This window comes from Mustela lutreola, chromosome 2 (genome assembly GCF_030435805.1).
Source record: "Mustela lutreola isolate mMusLut2 chromosome 2, mMusLut2.pri, whole genome shotgun sequence".
In the NCBI taxonomy this organism is placed as follows: Eukaryota; Metazoa; Chordata; class Mammalia; order Carnivora; family Mustelidae; genus Mustela; species Mustela lutreola.
The window spans coordinates 222208332-222225190 of NC_081291.1; the positions used below are offsets into that span (position 1 = coordinate 222208332).

General features: G+C 63.2%; 1 protein-coding gene across 3 annotated transcripts in view; it reads left to right on the forward strand.

The window, feature by feature from the left end:
- Positions 1-16859, forward strand: part of PDE9A (phosphodiesterase 9A) — a 79071-nt gene that overhangs the window by 55598 nt on the left and 6614 nt on the right. For all 3 annotated transcript variants that reach the window (XM_059164813.1, XM_059164814.1, XM_059164815.1), the window contains exons 7-14: positions 1190-1274; positions 6488-6563; positions 8356-8430; positions 11682-11768; positions 12588-12692; positions 12861-12943; positions 13903-14059; positions 16457-16570. In XM_059164813.1, the coding sequence (XP_059020796.1) occupies positions 1190-1274; positions 6488-6563; positions 8356-8430; positions 11682-11768; positions 12588-12692; positions 12861-12943; positions 13903-14059; positions 16457-16570 (782 nt within the window). The remainder of the gene's footprint in view (positions 1-1189; positions 1275-6487; positions 6564-8355; positions 8431-11681; positions 11769-12587; positions 12693-12860; positions 12944-13902; positions 14060-16456; positions 16571-16859) is intronic.

Below are 16859 nucleotides of genomic sequence, written 5' to 3' on the forward strand. Positions count from 1 at the left end.
CCTTGCACTGACGGCCCCGGGCTTTGGTCCCGTGTCCTGGTGGGGGACCTTCAGCACAACATCCCCGCGTGGCACGGAAGCAAGTCACCAGGACCATGTCCCACTATCAAATCCTCTAGATTCCCACAACTCTGGGCAGAAAGAAGCAATATTTTCAGTAGCCCTGCCCGCCCCCTCCGGCCCTGACCCTGGAAAGGCTTAGAAAGCTGCCCTGGGGGGCTTGGGGTTCAGGCAGGCTGCCGGGGGCTTCCGCTCTGCCGTCCGGTGGCAGGGCATTTTTCCGGGAGAAATCATTCACATCGTATTGTTAGGGATCAGAACACGCTTGAGGGAAAGGGGCTAGAGATGTATCGTGGGAAAGTCTCTTTTTGCCTGAAAATTGAGGTGTGATTGCAGAGTAGCACAGCAAACCTCTCCTGTTTCCTAAAAACTGACTTGAACCTGAAGGCCTCTCAGAAACCGGTGTTTTGCTCAGTAGCAGTATTTTGGGGTGGTGAGTGCACCCCCAGAGGGAGGGTCTGGAAGCGGAGTGCTCGCTGGGAGGCATGGGCTCCCTGCCTTCCTGGGGGAACAGTGTGTCCGGACTCCGCGGCCCTCCTCTGGAGTGGGGCTTCAAGAATGCGAGTGAGCTGGGCTCCCCTTGACCCAGCCTGTTCAGAGTCCCCCCACAGGAGGCCCCCCCACACCTTCTCCCTGTTAACTGCTCCAGCGGGCTCTTAACCTGCGAAGGTTTTATCGCAATATGAGCTCATCCTTTCCGGGAAGGCTGGGGCTCCCCCCCCACCCCGGGCTTCTCCCCCGCTGGGCTTCTCGTCTTGTTTTCATGCGAGGTGGCCTTGTTCCCACCTTTTCTTCCTGGGAGGAGAGATTTCTTTGTCCCGTGTCTTCAGCTGCTGCTTAGAGGCCTGGAGAGAGAAAGTGGGGTGTGGGTGCCCGACTCTGGATGCGGGAGAGAGGAGCAGGGGCTCTGCCCTGCAGAAACCTCCGGGAGAGGTGCGGCGTTTGTCCTGTCCCGGGGCCAAGACAGGCCCGCCAGGCCAGAGTCCCTGTCCCTGGGCTGCCGGCGCCCTCGGCAGCGGGACCCGGGAGGGAGCCCAGCTCCAGCTTTCCTCCCGGGGCCAGACCCAGTCAGCAGCCTCGAAAGGGCCTCCACGTGTCTCCATGGTACCTCCTTGCTTCTTTGTCCCAGTGGAAGGCCTGAAAGTGCTGGAGGTCGAGAAATGCAAGAGTGACATCAAAAAGATGCGGGAGGAGCTGGCGGCCAGAAGCAGCAGGTAAGTCAGGCCTGGGAGGAAGGGCCCGTGCGTGCGCCGGGAGGAGGCTCTGAGCTGTTCTTCCCAGCCAGAGGCAGAGCCAGAGCCAGCCCCGGGGAGCGCAGGTCACAGGTGGCCGGGCTCTGGCTGGGATCTGCTTGTCAGCCACGCAGCCTTCTTACGGCTAAAGAGAGTCGAGGGCCTGCGGAGGCAAGGAGCCGGGCTTCACGTGAAGGGGGAGTGACCGTCCCACGGATCAAAGCGTTAGGACTCACTTATCCAGCTCGAGAGACGTTGGCATCGATTTCTAAAAAAGGGGCCCAATAAGAGGAAAAGGCGTTTGGCGTATGAGGGAGGGTGTCCCGGTGCCCGGAGGCTCCTGTGTGGACGTGCCCAGAGCTCAGAGCAGCCGGTCCCAGGAGAGATCCCACGGGGCCTCCGACCGCTGTCCGCACAGGTCAGGTGTCGGGCAGAACCTGGGGCTCTTTTCCCAAAATTCATGGGAAAAACACCCCAGGCTTCCCGATTCCCCGCTTGAAAGTGGGTGTTGGCACAGCAGGAACCTCTGCTGAAACTGGGGTCCCAGCAAGCACTCGGGGTGACCGTGGAGATGACGAGGGAGGGGCGCGCTCGGAGCCCGTGCACCGTGGGGAGCGCGCACCTGCTGCTCGGCACCGTGGGGAGCGTCCACCTGCCGCTCGGCGGGATCCCCCAACCCCCGCCCACGGCTGTGCACCCAGGAGGACACGTGGGTCCAATGGGGCCCCACCAGGCAGCGCTGAGGGCAGAGCACGGGCTCGGGGCCGGGGCGGGTGGTTTTAGTGGGGACGAGGAACCCAAGAACAGCCCTGCGCTCGCCCACCAGGCCACCTTCGAAAGCTCAGCTGCTGGTTTGAAGATCATTCCCAGATCTTAAAGGTCTGAGGGTGACCGGCTTAGGGAGGGAGGCGGCAGGAAAGGCTCTTGGGAGGCGGGAGGTGAAGGGGAAGCTGACGGCCCGTGTGGGCGCCGAGGGCCTGGCTGGCCTCCGGTGGGCTCGAAGCCACAGGAGTGTGGTTTCACGGGCACCAAGCACGTTCACGTCACGCCCTCACGGCCCCTGATGCGGGTTTGGGGAGGTCCCCTCCCCTGGGACTCGGGGACGGCGGACAAAAGCATTTGTGAAAATTCGCAGAAAACTGCAAGTGAGTGACTCGTCCCGGACGTCCCCCTAGTACGAGGCTCTTTGGGGGCCGGAGACGGAGCCCCCTGTGGGACAGGATCCAGGTGCTGGAGTCGGCCGGGGCGGGCGGCTGGGCCCAGCTCGGGCCCTCCGCGGCGGTGGTCATGGGATCGCCCTCTGGCTGACACGTATGCTGCCCAAAAGGGGGTCTCCCAGGCGGGGGTGGGGTCCCCGAGGTCCCTCCCTGCCTTTGTGGGCATCTCCTCACTCACAGACGTGCCGACCCGCGGAGCCCACAGAGGCCCGTGGGAGAGTCTTTAGAAGGCAGCCTCACGTCCCTTCTCGAATGACTAAGGCCTGCCACCTGCCCAAAGCCACCGGCCTGAGTCACGAGCCCCGCGCCCTCGCTGGCCTTGTCCCCTGCTGCGTCCCGGGCCGGGCACCCTCTCCATCCCGGGAAAGGAGGCGTGTGCTGTCCCGGGGCGGCTGCCGGCCCTGCTCCGGCCGCTGGGGCTGCAGAGGGAGAGCTCCCCCAGCCTGGGTAGTCCCAGAGGCCCAAGGCAGCCAAAGTGGCACCAAGGCCCTGGGCCGGAAGCCGGAGATCCAGGTGTCCGTACGGCCACGCCCCGTCCTCCAGGGAGGATCTACCCCAGCCCCCCCAGCACCCCCCACAAGCTTCGATGGTTGTCAGCAGCCCCGGGGGCTCCTGGCGGGTCCGTGCTTCCTCCATCTCCGTCTTCACGTGGCCTTTCCCCCTGCGCCTCTGTGTCCAGACGTCGCTTTCTGCAAGGACACCAGTTCCCTCAGTGCCCCACTGTGGCCACACGTGACGTCATCACACCTGCGATGACATTCCTTCCGAAGGACGTCACGTGCCGGGTCCTGGGGGTTTTCTCACTTTCGGGGACACAATTCACCCCACAGCACAGCACCTGGGAAGGATACCCCCCATTTTAGAGCGCAGGAAAGCAGCCCCGCGGGAGCCAAGAGGCAAACCGTGACCCACGGGCGCCTGTCTGGCCCAGTGGGCAGAGCCGAGGCGTGGCGGGTGCTGGGCCCAGCCACGGGCTGAAGCGCTGCTCCTCACCACCCAGAAAGTCCATTTTTAGAGCTCTCGGTGCTGTGATCCAAAGAGAAGCCTTCCCTGGGCCCTGACTGCTTCTCGAGGCGATATTCTTGGCAGACGGTTTTCACAGCCTCCCACGGAGGTGAGAGACGGGTAGATGGGACTCTTCAGGCACACACAGAACGGGGTAAAACTCTCCAGCATGGCTGACACGTTTGGGAAAAAGAATCCCGGTGGCCTGGGCCCGGGTCTAACCCACAGCCCAGCCCCCCACCCCAGGCCGTGCTCCGGGAGCCCGGCAGCCCCTTCTGGGCCCCCCACAAAGGAGAAGTGAACCCCGATGGCAAATGGGGCTGCAGGTGCCCCCTTCTGTGTGTTGTCTGTCAGGTTCCGTTTCTGTCACACAGAGACGCCGTGTAACATGTTCGCGCCCCTGGGACCAGGCCCCTCCATGCAGGGCTATGCCCGGACATGGCGTGAGAAATGACCACCCCGCACAGCCCTTCCTGGTGGGAGCAACCCGGCTGGGCGGCCGTTGGCCTGTCTGGAAGGACAGATGGAGGCCTGTGTCCACACAGATGGGGACAGGCCCAAGGGCAGCCCCACATTCACCCGCACAGGAGCCCCAGCCAGTGGGGTCTCCGCACCAGGCGCCTTCCCACTCTGGGGACAGCGGCGGATGGGGGTCGTGCTGTTCCTCCTGGTCCGGTGTCCAGCTCACATCCAGGGCAGGGCCAGGCCTCGCTGCGCACGGGGCAGAGCTGGCCGCTTGACCTGGGCGTGGAGGGTTCCCGAGGGCTCCGCTTTCATCCCAAACAAGTGGCCTTGTCCACTGGACGTGCCACGGGGGTGGGGGGGCTGGGAGCCCAGGAAATGAAAGTCAGAATCAGCCCCAAATAGAATGAAAAGAAAAGGCACCGTGCCAGCTGCTCCCTCGCTGGAGGATGCCGGTTCCCGTGGCAACGGGGCACAGAGGGAGCAGGCGGGGGTGGGGGGGCCTGGCCGAGTGGGGGCAGGGGGGCCTGTTGGGAGTCCCCGGGCACCCAGCAGACGCTGCCGACACCGGGATTTTCAAGGAAGCAGCTGGCTTCCAGCAGGCAAACCATCTTGCTTTGTGCAAGCTTCCCACCCTGCCGGGAATGTCACACGTGCACGGAGGAGGCTAAGCGTGGGGAGGACCGGGCGATGGTGCGCACGGACCAGGCTCGTCACTGCTCAGGAAGCTGCGGGCTGTGACTTCTCGTTCATAGGGCCGCGATGGAAGGCACCGGGTTTGTGCCCTTGAGCGGTTCCTTGATTCCTCTTTTGCTGAAGCTGTGCTGAAACCCCTCCACGCACGAAGCGTGATGTTTTGCAAGCATCGCACTGAGGGGAAGAACAGTGGGAGCCCCAGAAAACTGGACTGGAGACCCCTCTGTCAGAAAGGAAACAGAGCTGTTATTCTGAGTTTGCAGGCAGTGTGGCCCCCGGAGTTAAACCTCCAGACGATACAGCTGGGGGGGGGGGGGTGAGCCCCACAGAGAGCCAGCTGCCGAGCTGAAACAACCGTGCTTCTTGTAGGGAGACTTTGAAAAGAAAAACCGCTTCGTGATCTTCTTTTCGCGTACGATACCGTGAGCTATACACGGATCGACGTGGAACCAACATCCGGCCCCAACGTCTTCCCGGGGGGCACAAGCGTGTGCATCTCCACCCAGCAAACCTGCCCTTTCTTCCTCGAACCTTGCTAGATTTTTTTTTTTTTTTTTGCATTACCATTCAGTCTATCCTGGGTGCGACATTTCTTCTTCCCCGTTCCCCCAAATCCTTCGTACGTCACATAATTCTCATCATTATCTTAACACACAGCCGTCCTTGTTGGATGGGCCCTAAGGGTGTAAATGCCTTCTCTCTCGGCAACAGCGAGGTGGTTTCCGGTTTGTTGTTGTGTTTTTACAACAGGGGACGTTGCCGGGGATGCCTTCGTGCACGGAAGGGTTTGCTTGCATCTGGTTCTTTTCTTAAAATGCATTCCCGGTGTAGACGCAGACGCACAGGCTTACAGGACAGGGATGGGTCGTGGCTCTGACTCTGAGGTCTTACAGTCTCGCAGGGGATAGGACGTGATCTACAAAGTGCGTAACGTCCAAGGATGGGGAGGACGTTCCCTTCCAGGAAAGTAGGGTCCCCGGGTAGGGAGGGGGCCACATCCAGCCCCCGGGTACCACCAAGGTCAGCACACTCTCCCCCTGATGCCGGACGGTGGCTTCCCTCCGCAGCATGCCTGGCTCGATGTGGTCTGACCTTATTGGGGGGCAGGTGCCTTGATACTAAGAAGTGAAGGAAAACAGTCAGGAGCCCGAGAGCAAATTCATCTCTCAAAGGTAGTTTCCAGGGGAAACTCGAAACATCCTAAAAGTCCGTGGTGGGGACCGGAATGGCAGCACGGCACCCCCCCACCCGGGGAAGCACCCCAGAAGGACCTGCCTTCGTGTGCAGCTGAGCTCTGGGGGCAAAAGCAGAGAGTTTGCCGCGAGCGAGGTGAAAGAAACAAGTAGCAAACGAGTGAGTTTGGGACACTTCCATTTTTGTTAAAAATCCAAGGCATTGAACCTGTGTGTCTGTGCCCAAGGAAAATTCTGGAAGGATACCCCGAACTTAACAGAAGGTATCTCCAGGGTGTGAGATTGAGAGGAAAGAAGTAGGTAATTTTTTTTGAATTTGCTGACTTCCCTCTTGTTTGAGTTTTTTAGAATAAAAGTATTTTACTTCCCTCATTAAAAGATTTTTTAGGTATTTGCCTGAAGCGGAGCTGACGTGTTTTCTGAGAGAGCGGTGTCCCCGGGTCCAGGCAGGGTCCCTGCGGGTTCGCCACAACAGATCACGGGCTTGCCGACTTACGCTCCCGTAACAATCGAGGACACGGGGCCGTGGCGTCCGGGCTTGGCTGGGGCTTCTTTGGTGTCGTTCTGCGGAGGGGCCCCCACCGGACACCCCGTCCGCAGCTAATTCTGACTGTTCCCGCAGGACCAGCTGTCCCTGTAGGTACAGTTTTGTGGACAAGAAGCTGAGCCCTCCGCGTGATGTCCCCACGTACCCCAAGGTGAGAGGAAGTTCTGGCTCTGGAGAAGCGGTCTGTGCCCCCGGCCGGGCCCCCGACCCTCGGCCACCCCGACTACCTGGCCAGGCCCCATCTGGTCTGTCCGCACGTTTGCAAACGCAGCTCCCGCCGTGGCCCCAGGCTGTGGGACCCCCACCCCTCGCCATTCTCAGGCCCAGTGCTATCTCTCTCTGCCGTGCGCTAGCCGCAGGGGACCCCAGGCCAGCAGGTCACGGCCCCTCCCCGCTGTCCGCCCCTCGCCCACTGGGTGACGGTGTTTACACTCAGATTGTACTGTAAGGAGCTTCCTTTTTTTTTTTTATGGTTTTTATTTATTTGACAGAGAGAGAGCACAAGCGGGTAGAGAGGTAGGCAGAGGGAGAAGCAGGCTCCCCGCTGAGCAGGGAGTCCGACGCGGGACTCACTCCTAGGACCCTGAGATCATGACCTGAGCCGAAGGCAGAGGCTTAACCAACTGAGCCACCCAGGAGCTTCTGTTTCTAAAATCACCTAACCTCCGCCTCCTTGGGTCTCCTGCCCTGAGCTGTATGTAGTTACCATGAGAAGTTTCGCTTTTCTGCCTCTAAAATTTTCTCCATTGCGAGAGCCCAGGCCCTGGCGGAGGGCCCAGTGACCAGGGAGTTGGGGGGCTGGGGGCTTCAAACCACCACAGAGCAGGGTCTTGTGATGTTGGTGACCCTCTCGGCCGTGCCTTCAGCCGAGTGCCCGAGACCCTAGCCTGGCAGACTGTCCCCTCGGGCTTGCGCTTAGAGTCAGGGTTGGCGTGCTGGCACGGGGACAGGCGTCCCAGGCCTGGCGTGGGGCAGACCCCCCCACCACCGCCCACAGTCCTTGCGGGGACAGAGAGCCTCCCAGAGCTGCCCTGTGAGGGGTTCTCCCAACCCAGTTCCAAACGCGTGTGGCGTATCGCCCGAGGAATTCAGATGGGCACTGGGGCCTCTATCTCATGGGAACACATGACCAGCCTCTCCCGATCCTGCCCCGGGGCCCACGAGGCCGCCAACGGCCAGAATGAAACGTGTCGGTCCTCTGTCCTCTGTAGCAGCTCCTTATAAGAAACCAAACGGGCGCCCGGGTGGCTTGGTCAGTTGGGCAGCCAGCTCTTGGCTTTAGCTCAGGGTCCCGGGATTGAGCCCTGCCTCGGGCTCCGAGGTCAGCAAGGAGCCTGCTTGGGATTCTCGCTCCTCTGCCCCCCCCCCGCTCTCTCTCTGAGTAATAATAATGATAATGAATGAAGGAAAAACCAAGCAAACCAAAGACCCATCTCATCCCCGAGCGCCGTGACGGTCTTACATCTAAGGTCACAGCCTGTTCCCTGTGACGGTTTGACCCGAACTCTGGCGCTCCCCGATCCGCAGCCCCTCACCCCAGCTGGCTGTGCCGTGTTAGCCGGCAGCCAAAGGCAGAAACTCCGAATCGCTTCCTGGCCAGTATTTGAATCTAGGCCAAGTTCATTCTTCTTCCTTGACTTCACTCTGGTGCTTTTCCCGTGGGTTTACGGAGAGGCGGTTCACCCAGAGTCACCCAGAGTTTGTCCCTGTGACTTCGGAGAGACTTAGGCAGCCGTTGAGTGGGGGACATCTGTCACCCCACGGCCCCGCGTCTGGCCGCGGACAGAAGGTCTGAGCCCGGCCCTCGCAGAATCCTTGTAGAGCGTGGCCTTGGAGTCCGTGCGCAGGTGACCGGGGGCAGGAGGACACAGAGCAAACGGCCCGCGCGAGGTCACCGGCCTTCGTCCCAGCCCAGAGCCTAACCAGCCCCCTGTCCTCCCCAGTACCTGCTCTCTCCGGAGACCATCGAAGCTCTCAGGAAACCCACCTTCGACGTCTGGCTCTGGGAGCCCAACGAGGTGAGTGAGTACCCCAGTGCCAGCGTCACAGGGACCCGCCTGGGCCCCTGCAGCTCCACCTGCTGAAGGCCTCAAGTCCCCAGGCCCTCCCTTAGTCTGACTCTGGGTGGGCTCAGGAGGGCGTGGACGCGGGACTGAGGCAGGGGGTGTCAGAGCAGAGGCTCAGGCAGGCCGGTGCACCCCCAGCCCACACACCCTCCGGGCTGCCGGGTCCCCCACGGGGAGACCCGGGACTCCCGCAGCAAGCCCGTTCTCCCAGTGTCCCCTTTTGCTGAGAAAACAGTTAACATGAAGATTTCCGTCTGTTCGGTGTAATGTAGTAACATCAGTCATACTCCTCCATCCCTGATCCCCGAGAACACAAGGACACAACGCCCACCAAATCTGCGACTCCTCCGGCTTTCTGGTAACACAGACACGCAGAAAGCCCCCCCCCCCCCAGCCAGCTCACTGCAGGGGACAGGCAGACAGGGCTCTGCGCCCTGCGTGGGCACGTCTCGCCGGCCAGGACTTGGGGTCCCTGAAGTCCCGGCTCTCGAGCTTTCGTTCCTGCACCGAGAGGGGCCTCCACCCCAGTGCGGGCCGGCCCGCGGCCCAGGGACCGTCCCACCGCACACGCCCGGCCAAACCCGTGTGCCCCAAATCCTCCAGGCACCCGGGAGCCTGCAGGACTGGAGAGGGTGGAAGGAGGCGTGACCGGGAGAAACGGGAGGTGGATCCTTGAAGACCAGTCCGAGGACCAAGGTCCAAGCAGGGGACCCGGGCGGGGAAGGCCTCGCGTGGTCGAGAGGACACCCAGGATGGCTCGGCGCCCAGATTCCTGCTTCCGGCGGGTGCACAGACACCGCTGCTGGAAATCGCTCTGGCTTCTGCGTGCGGGAGTGAGGGCAGAGCCCAGTCCCCAAGGGTAGAGCCTGCCTGGAACCAGGCCCTCGCTGCCCGCTCCGTCTGCGTCTCCCACGGAGTCCCGCGTGGCCGGAGAGGCTGAAGGAGTCACGCAGCCACGAGGGGAAGGCCGCCTGCCCACGGCGTCAGGGCCGGGGTGAAGCCCGCAGGTGGGGCCGGCCTCTGGGTGGGCCCGGCCTCTGGGTGGGCCCCTCAGTGCCCGGGGCGGGCTGTTCAGCGGTCTCGGGGTTTCTGGCAGGCGGCCGGCACGCGGCCAGAAGCCAGAGGTGCCCAAAGACAGGAGCCCCGGCCTCCGGCCAACCTGGGGATGCCGGGGATTTGGGACTGTGGACGGTGAAGGCCCCCAGAGCTGCTTCTGGCCTCCCACAAAGCAGCTCATGTCCGGAAACGTGTCTTTCTTCGTGGGGGCCTATCGCTGTGCCCAGCAGCCCCCGCCCCGGCCAGGGTCCTCGGGATCACGAAACAGAGGAAATGGCTTCCTGTGCTTTTGTCCCCCACTAGCTGACGTGCCAGAGCTATTCCTAGAACGGCCACCAGCCCAGAGCATGGGGCTCGCAGGCCGCGGGGCCACAGTCTCTGACAAGTGCCTGTAGCCACCTCCATGCGGCCACCCGGCCGGGACTGCCCAGTGTCCACGGGAACAGGTGCCCAGGAAATGTTGTGCACGTCCCAGGGTGGGACCAGATGGTCCCGTCTGCCGGTCACCTCCAGCTGTGGATTCCCAACCTCAGCACCACCGCCATGGCTCACGGGGCCTGCAGGAGTAGTGTGTGCACGCGGGGTGGAGAGCAGAGGGTGCTGCGGGGCCACGGCCCGAGCGCCAGCGTCCAGGACAATGGGCACCATCACGCCAACCGCACGCCAGGGCCGCGGACTCCTCCGCAGAGCCTGGCAGCCTGCCCACTACGCAGTCTGCGTCCATCCTGTCCCCTCAAGGACAACCCGTCTGTGACACCGTGGGCTCCTGCATGTGCCCGCGTGGGGTACTTCCCATCCCCCCACTGAACTCGGCGATGCCACAGGTCTCTGCTCCGCGGCGTTCCCTCCACCGCCATCTCGGGGATGCTCCAGGCACGGGGCTGGACCCGCAGAACCCGTGCTCTCCGTGCTCCCAGCTGTCCCAGTGCCGTGTGACGAGGACGGGTCTCTGGTGGCCCTGTAGTCCTGAGCTCAGGCAGCTGCGACACGCACAACGGGCCAAGAGCACTCCTGGAGGCCCGAGGTCAGGCGTCCCCCAGGCCTGTCCCCCGGCATGTAGACGCCGCCTTCCGTGTCCTCACATGGTTGTCCCTGTGTGCATGTCTGTCCCGGTCTCCTCTCCTCATGGGGACACCGATCCTAATGGGCCAGGGCCACCCGGATGACCTCACTGGACCTTAACCAGGTTTAAAGGCCCTCTGTCCACACAGTCGCGTCGGGGTTTAGAGCTTAAACACACTGATTTGGGCGCTGCGGTTCCGTCCATAACATACCTTTTTGGGAAGAGAAGGTCACACAGTGACCAGGGGCAACCCAGGAGTGTGGCCGCGCTGGCCCCAGGGAGCTGGCGGACGGGACGGGGGCAGGGCCACACACCTGAGCCGGGGAGCGTGGGCTGGTGTCATGCCCCATGCCACCAGGCGGTGTCTAGCAGTCCCCGCCTCGTGGGTCTCCGGTCTCCCGGGGCCTGCGTCCGAGACCGAGACCGGCTTCCCGGGAAGCGGAGCCCACGCTCTCAGACGCTCACGTTGGTCCTTCTGCCCCAGCTTAATTAGCGCCGCGGTCCCGAGCGGCATTTAAATAGACAGTAGCGCCGATGATCACTCCTCTTTGGGACTGAAGACAAATCCGTTTAACCTGAGCAAAAGTTCTGTAGAGGACGGCTCTGTGACAGGAACACGGCTTACCTCGCAGACTGCACAAGAGGCGCCTTCCAGCGTGTGTCTGGTCCCCACAGGCCCCTCGGGGCGCACGAAGCGTGCTGGGGACGGAGGCCGTTGAGTCTCAGCAAGCACAGGGCGTCCAGACACCTGCTCGCGGGCGCGCGTCCCATGGAGCCGTGTCCCAGCACCTCGGCCTGGCTTCCCGCGCGGCCCAGTTCAGAGTCACTTCCGACGCGGTCCCCCCCAACCGCTGCCCCCTCGCCCGCAGCCCCTTCACTTCTCGGCCCAGCTGCTCGTTCAGGCTCCCACGTCCCTGCTGGGGGTCCTGAGACCCCCTCCCCCAGCCAACATGGCTTCGCCCTCGGGGCCGCTGAGACGGGGGCTCACCCTCTAGGGACTGCCGGGCCCTGCAGGCATCAGCTGGGTTGGTGGCCATGCAGGCCCGCCCCTGCCTTTGACCCACTTCTGCCGCTGTGTCCGCAGATGCTGAGCTGCTTGGAGCACATGTACCATGACCTGGGCCTGGTCAGAGACTTCTCCATCAACCCCATCACGCTCCGGAGGTGGCTGGTAAGTGCGGGCCCCCTGTGCCCCTCGAGGACAGTGTCGTCCGGTTGCTCAGCAGCGGAGCCATCCGGGTGGCGCTGGGCCTCCCGCACGCAGAGGGACATGCCCACGAGCAGTCCATGAGGACGGGCAGCCTGTGTCCGTCCGGCTCCCACCAGAGCACACGGGGCCCCTCGGCTGCTGCTCTGGGGTGTGAGAAAATAGGGGGAACTGGGAGGGACCGGCGAAGCGTGCGTGTGCGTGAGGGGTCGTGGGATGCGCATGTGCGTGTGCGTGAGGGGTCGTGAGGCGCGCGTGTGTGCGTGAGGGGTCGTGGGACGCGCGTGCGTATGCGTGAGGGGTCGTGGGATGCGCGCGTGCGGATGACTGCATGTGTGCGGTGAGTGCGGGACCGTGTGCGTGCGGGTGGGGCACGTGCAGGAGTGTGTGTGTGTTTAGCCACAAATTACTTTAAATCAAGTGCTGCTTCGAACCAAGCGTGGACAGCTTAGATGCTAAACACTAAAATGGGAACAGGTGTGAGGAGGGCCGGGCCCCAGAGCCGCCCGACAGCCCCCAGCCGTGCCCGCGGTATCCCGTCCCCACGTGGCTCCTCGTGTCCGGGAGCCCGGGGGAAAGCCCGTCGCCCCGGCCCTTGGCTGCAGGGTAGCTCCCCCGGGCCTCCTCGCCCCTACCTCCAGCAAGCCCAGGAACGCTGCTGGGCTCTGGGAGAGCGCCCCCGAATCACCAGCCGCCAGCCGGCCCACGGACGGGGGGATCCACCCGGGGCAGCTGGGGGGTGAGGGCCGTGGCCATGGGCATCGGGGCCTCCGTCTCCCGCAGCTCTGCGTGCAGGACAACTACAGGAACAACCCCTTCCACAACTTCCGGCACTGCTTCTGCGTGGCCCAGATGATGTACAGCATGGTCTGGCTCTGCGGGCTCCAGGTGGGTCCCTTTCAGGGGGCGGGTACCGTGCTCGGGACGCGGCCCCCACCTGCGCCCGTCCCGGTCGGCGCCCTCGTGGGGCCGCTGCTCTGCGAGAGGGGCAGGTTCCCCCCCAACCCCCGGCCCCCGGGTCTTCCTCCTTCTCAACCGCGCCCACCCTCTCTGCAGGAGAAGTTTTCCCAAATGGACATCTTGATTCTAATGACCGCCGCCATCTGCCATGATTTGGACCACCCGGGGTACAACAACACGTACGTACACGATCTTTCATTTTTCCCCTTTAAAGGGCTCTCTGGTTATCAGAGTGGCCTTTCCAGCTTACCACGCAGGCCGGAGGCAGGTTGGAGCTGTGCGCCAAAGCCTCAGCGGCCCCGAGCTCCCCCTGCCCCCGCCTCCTAGGACACAGCTAACACTCTGGGGCTGGCTGGTTCCAGGGTCTCGGCCTCTTGGGACAGACACTCCAGCTTCCCAAGCCCCCAGGGGCTGCCGTGCTGCTCTGTGGGACCCGCAGTGGCGTGCGATCTGCTCAGGCAGACCAGAGCCCTGCAGTGCCAGACCTCCCCTCCACCCGAAGCAGGTATAATGCCTGCCCCAGATCCCCCTCCCCAGCCTGTCTGCAGTAGGACCAAGGCGGAGAAGGAGCGCAGAGGGGAAGCGGGTGGAAGGGGTCCCAGGCAGACAGGCCAGGCTCCACAGAGCAGCCATCCGGCCCCACTTCTGGGGGACACCCCGCATCACTGCCAGGCCGTGTGGCCGGGTGACGCAGCTGTTTGAGCAGGGGCATCTGTGTGGCCGAGAGCTCACTGTCTGTCTGAGCGCAGACTCCCACAGTGCGGGCGCCCGAGCCCCTCCGACGAGGGCCTCCGTGCACGTCCACTCCCTCCGTTCACACCGGAGACCATGTGCGAAGCCCAGTCCAGCCCAGGGTTGCCGCCACCGCTCAAAGGGGAAGACGCCCTGGTGCCCCTCCCCCCGCCAAACACCTGCCCTTTGCGCAGAGTGACGATGTGGCGAGAGCCCAGAAGGAAGCGCGGAGCGCATTCGGGGCACTGTCCCTGGAGCCAGGGAGCGCTGCTGGGGGGCGTCCAGCTGGCAGGGCTGTTAGACCTTGAGGGCATCTGGGGAAAGGGGTGGCAGGAGTCAGGAGAGCCCGGGGGAGCGTGATCCCACGGGTGCCCTAGGCTCGGTGTGTTCTCTCCTCCGGTGGCAGGTACCAGATCAACGCCCGCACGGAGCTGGCCGTCCGCTACAACGACATCTCACCCCTGGAGAACCATCACTGTGCCGTGGCCTTTCAGATCCTCGCCCGGCCCGAGTGCAACATCTTTGCCAACGTGCAGCCCGACGGGTTCAAGCAGATCCGACAGGTGTGCGGGGCCAAGGGCCCCCGATGGCACGGGGTGGGGGAGACAATGAGCACAGCCCCAGGGCAGCCCCTCACTCCAGGGGCAGAGGGCTGCCCTCCCGGCCCCACCCCTCCCCAACAAGGCCAGCGGCTCACCCGGGAGAGGCGAGCCCTCCGCACGTATACACGGGACCCTGCGGACTCTGAATCCCGAGAGATCCGGCCTTTCTCCAGCCCGCAGCCCAGGAGAGGGAGGGCTCCAGAGGCCGGTCAGTCACCGGCGGCCGCCCTGAGTTCATGCAGGCCCTGGACAGACCCGCCTGCTGCTCCCGACCTACCAGCAACTGGCCGCTTCCCGAACCCCCCCACGACCCAGGCAGCCCCACCGCAGGTTCAGACAGGGGATGCTGGGGGAGGGGACGCCACCCTCCGGTCCTGAGGCATCGTCCCACTCCCTGGGGAGTGACGCCCCCTTCCCCACCGAACACAGCTCTGGGTGCTGCTGCCTCTGATGTTTCCGGGGGAGGGAAGAGACCAGAAGGACCCCTTAGAGGAGTGTGTGGGTTGAACCGTGGCCCCCTTCTGCCAAAGACATTGCCCCGGACCCCGTGAATGTGACTGGGCTTGGGAAGAGTCCTTGCTGGTAGCTGAGTTAGGTCTCTGGAGGGCATTAGCTTGGATTGTCCAGGTGGTCCCTAAACCCGATGACAAGTGTCCTCAGAAGAGACAGAAGGGCAGACGTGCGTGGAGAGGAATGCCGCGTAACCCGGCGCGGAGAGGTGGACCCGAGTCAGGGAGCACCTAGGGCCGCCGGGAGCAGGAAAAGTCAGGAAGGACACTTCGCGGAGCTTTGGGACTTCTGGCCTCCGGACTGTGAGGGGGGCCTTCCTGTGGGTCCCCGTCACCCTGCGAGTGGCACGGGTGCGGCAGCCTCAGGATACGCATGCCGGGAGCCACCTCACGTGGAGGAGCCAGGCTCTGCGGTCCCACGGATGAGACCCTCCCCGGCTCGACGCCTCAGGGCCTGGCTTCAAGGTGCACCTGATGAAGACAGAGTCTGGGCTCTCCCTCCTGGAGATCTGATGACGCCCCTCCATCGAGAACCGCAGCCTCATAAACCAGGGTCACCCATCGGCCCTGCTTCCAGGAGCTCAGAGCGCAGGGCAGTGCCGAAGGTCGGTCACCCTTGAGTCACCAATTCCCAGCACAGCTGTGTCCCCTTCTTCTGGGGCCTACCCCGCCTCTCTCCCCCGCTCTGGGGCCTCCCGGCCGGGTGCCACAAGAGTCAGGATGAGCCGAGGTGTGTCCTTCTCCAAAGTGTGAGAAGGGGCAGGTCATGGAGAGCCCCCAACGTGGCAGCCCAGAGAGGAGCTCCTGCAGGGACCGGCCTAGAGACGCCCAGCAGCCGGGTCCCCCTCATGCGCGACCCGCCCCCGGGGGACCATCAGAGCAAGACCTGACTCCTCGCGCCGAACGTGGGACCCTGATATTGTGACCCTGAGATCATGACTTGACCCAAAGGCAGACACTTCGCCGGTGCAGCCCCCCAGGCGCCCGATTTCAGTTCCACACCAGATGCTGCAGCCGTTTCTGGGGAAAGTACAGCCCCTGTACAGCACAGAGGTGTGTCCTCACACATTTTCAGGGTGCACGGAAGGTCACGGCTTCACATCCTGTTACCTCTACTAACAAGGTAATAAAATATTTATATCCTAAAAAACCACCACATCCTTGAGATGTCTGAGTGGCTCAGTCGATCGAGGTCTGAGTCCTGATCTCAGCTCAGGTCTTGATCTCGGGGTCGTGAGTTCAAGCCCACGTTGGGCTCCACACTGAGCCTGGAGACTACTTGAAAAAAAAAAAATAATAAGGAATCATGGCGTCGTCATTCACAACTGTGCTAGTGGAACAGTGCTGACCAGTGTGACCGGACTCTGATGCTCCCAAGCAGCAAAGGCACGGACTGGATAGCGGGGAAAAGTCTCCCGGAAAATCGTTCTGGACCTCGACGAGGCGATGGGAAAGGAACAGCCGGATTCCTGGATTCCTGGATTGAAGGGAAGCCTTTGTCCTTGCCTGAAAGCCGCCGTCACAGGAAGCAATGCGCTGAGCCTCCCGCCTCCAAGCAAGCAGGCCCGGCCGGGCTGCCTCCTCCTGGACCCGGTATCCGGGGCTCGCTCGCCGCGCCCGGGTTTCAAGCCCCACCTCCATTCGCCAGCCGTGGCCTGGGAGGCTCCCAGCCTCCTCCAGGCTCCGCTTCCTCATCCTGAAAATGAGGACGCTGATTCTCGGAGACACACGTCGGGTGGGCACAGGGATCAACCGGGACCCCCCGGCACAGGGGCTCAGCCCGCAGTCGGCACTCGCAGACAGATCCTGGGCCGGTCCCCGGGATTAACGTTCTGCTTTCGCTTTTCAGGGGATGATCACGTTAATTTTAGCCACTGACATGGCAAGACACGCAGAAATTATGGATTCTTTCAAAGAAACGATGGAGAATTTTGACTACAGCAACGAGGAGCACATGACCCTCGTAAGTAGCTTGTCTGAGCTCATTCGGGGCTGGTGTGGGGGTCCCGCCCTCCGGCCCAGGCTGGGAACCGAGGAACCCCGACCCTCGCTTGGCCCTGGAGCAAGGCGTGACTGACGTGGGCGCCCGGCCCCAGGCTGGCCTGGAAAGCCCCCCGCGAGCCCGTGTCCCGGTGAGAGGCGGCATGTCTGATGCTGCTTCTCGTTCTGACTTGAGGCGGTGAGTGGTGACGGCGGCCCTTCTTGTTCTGGCTGCTGAGAGTAAAGCCCGTCCCCCCACGAAGGCACAGCCC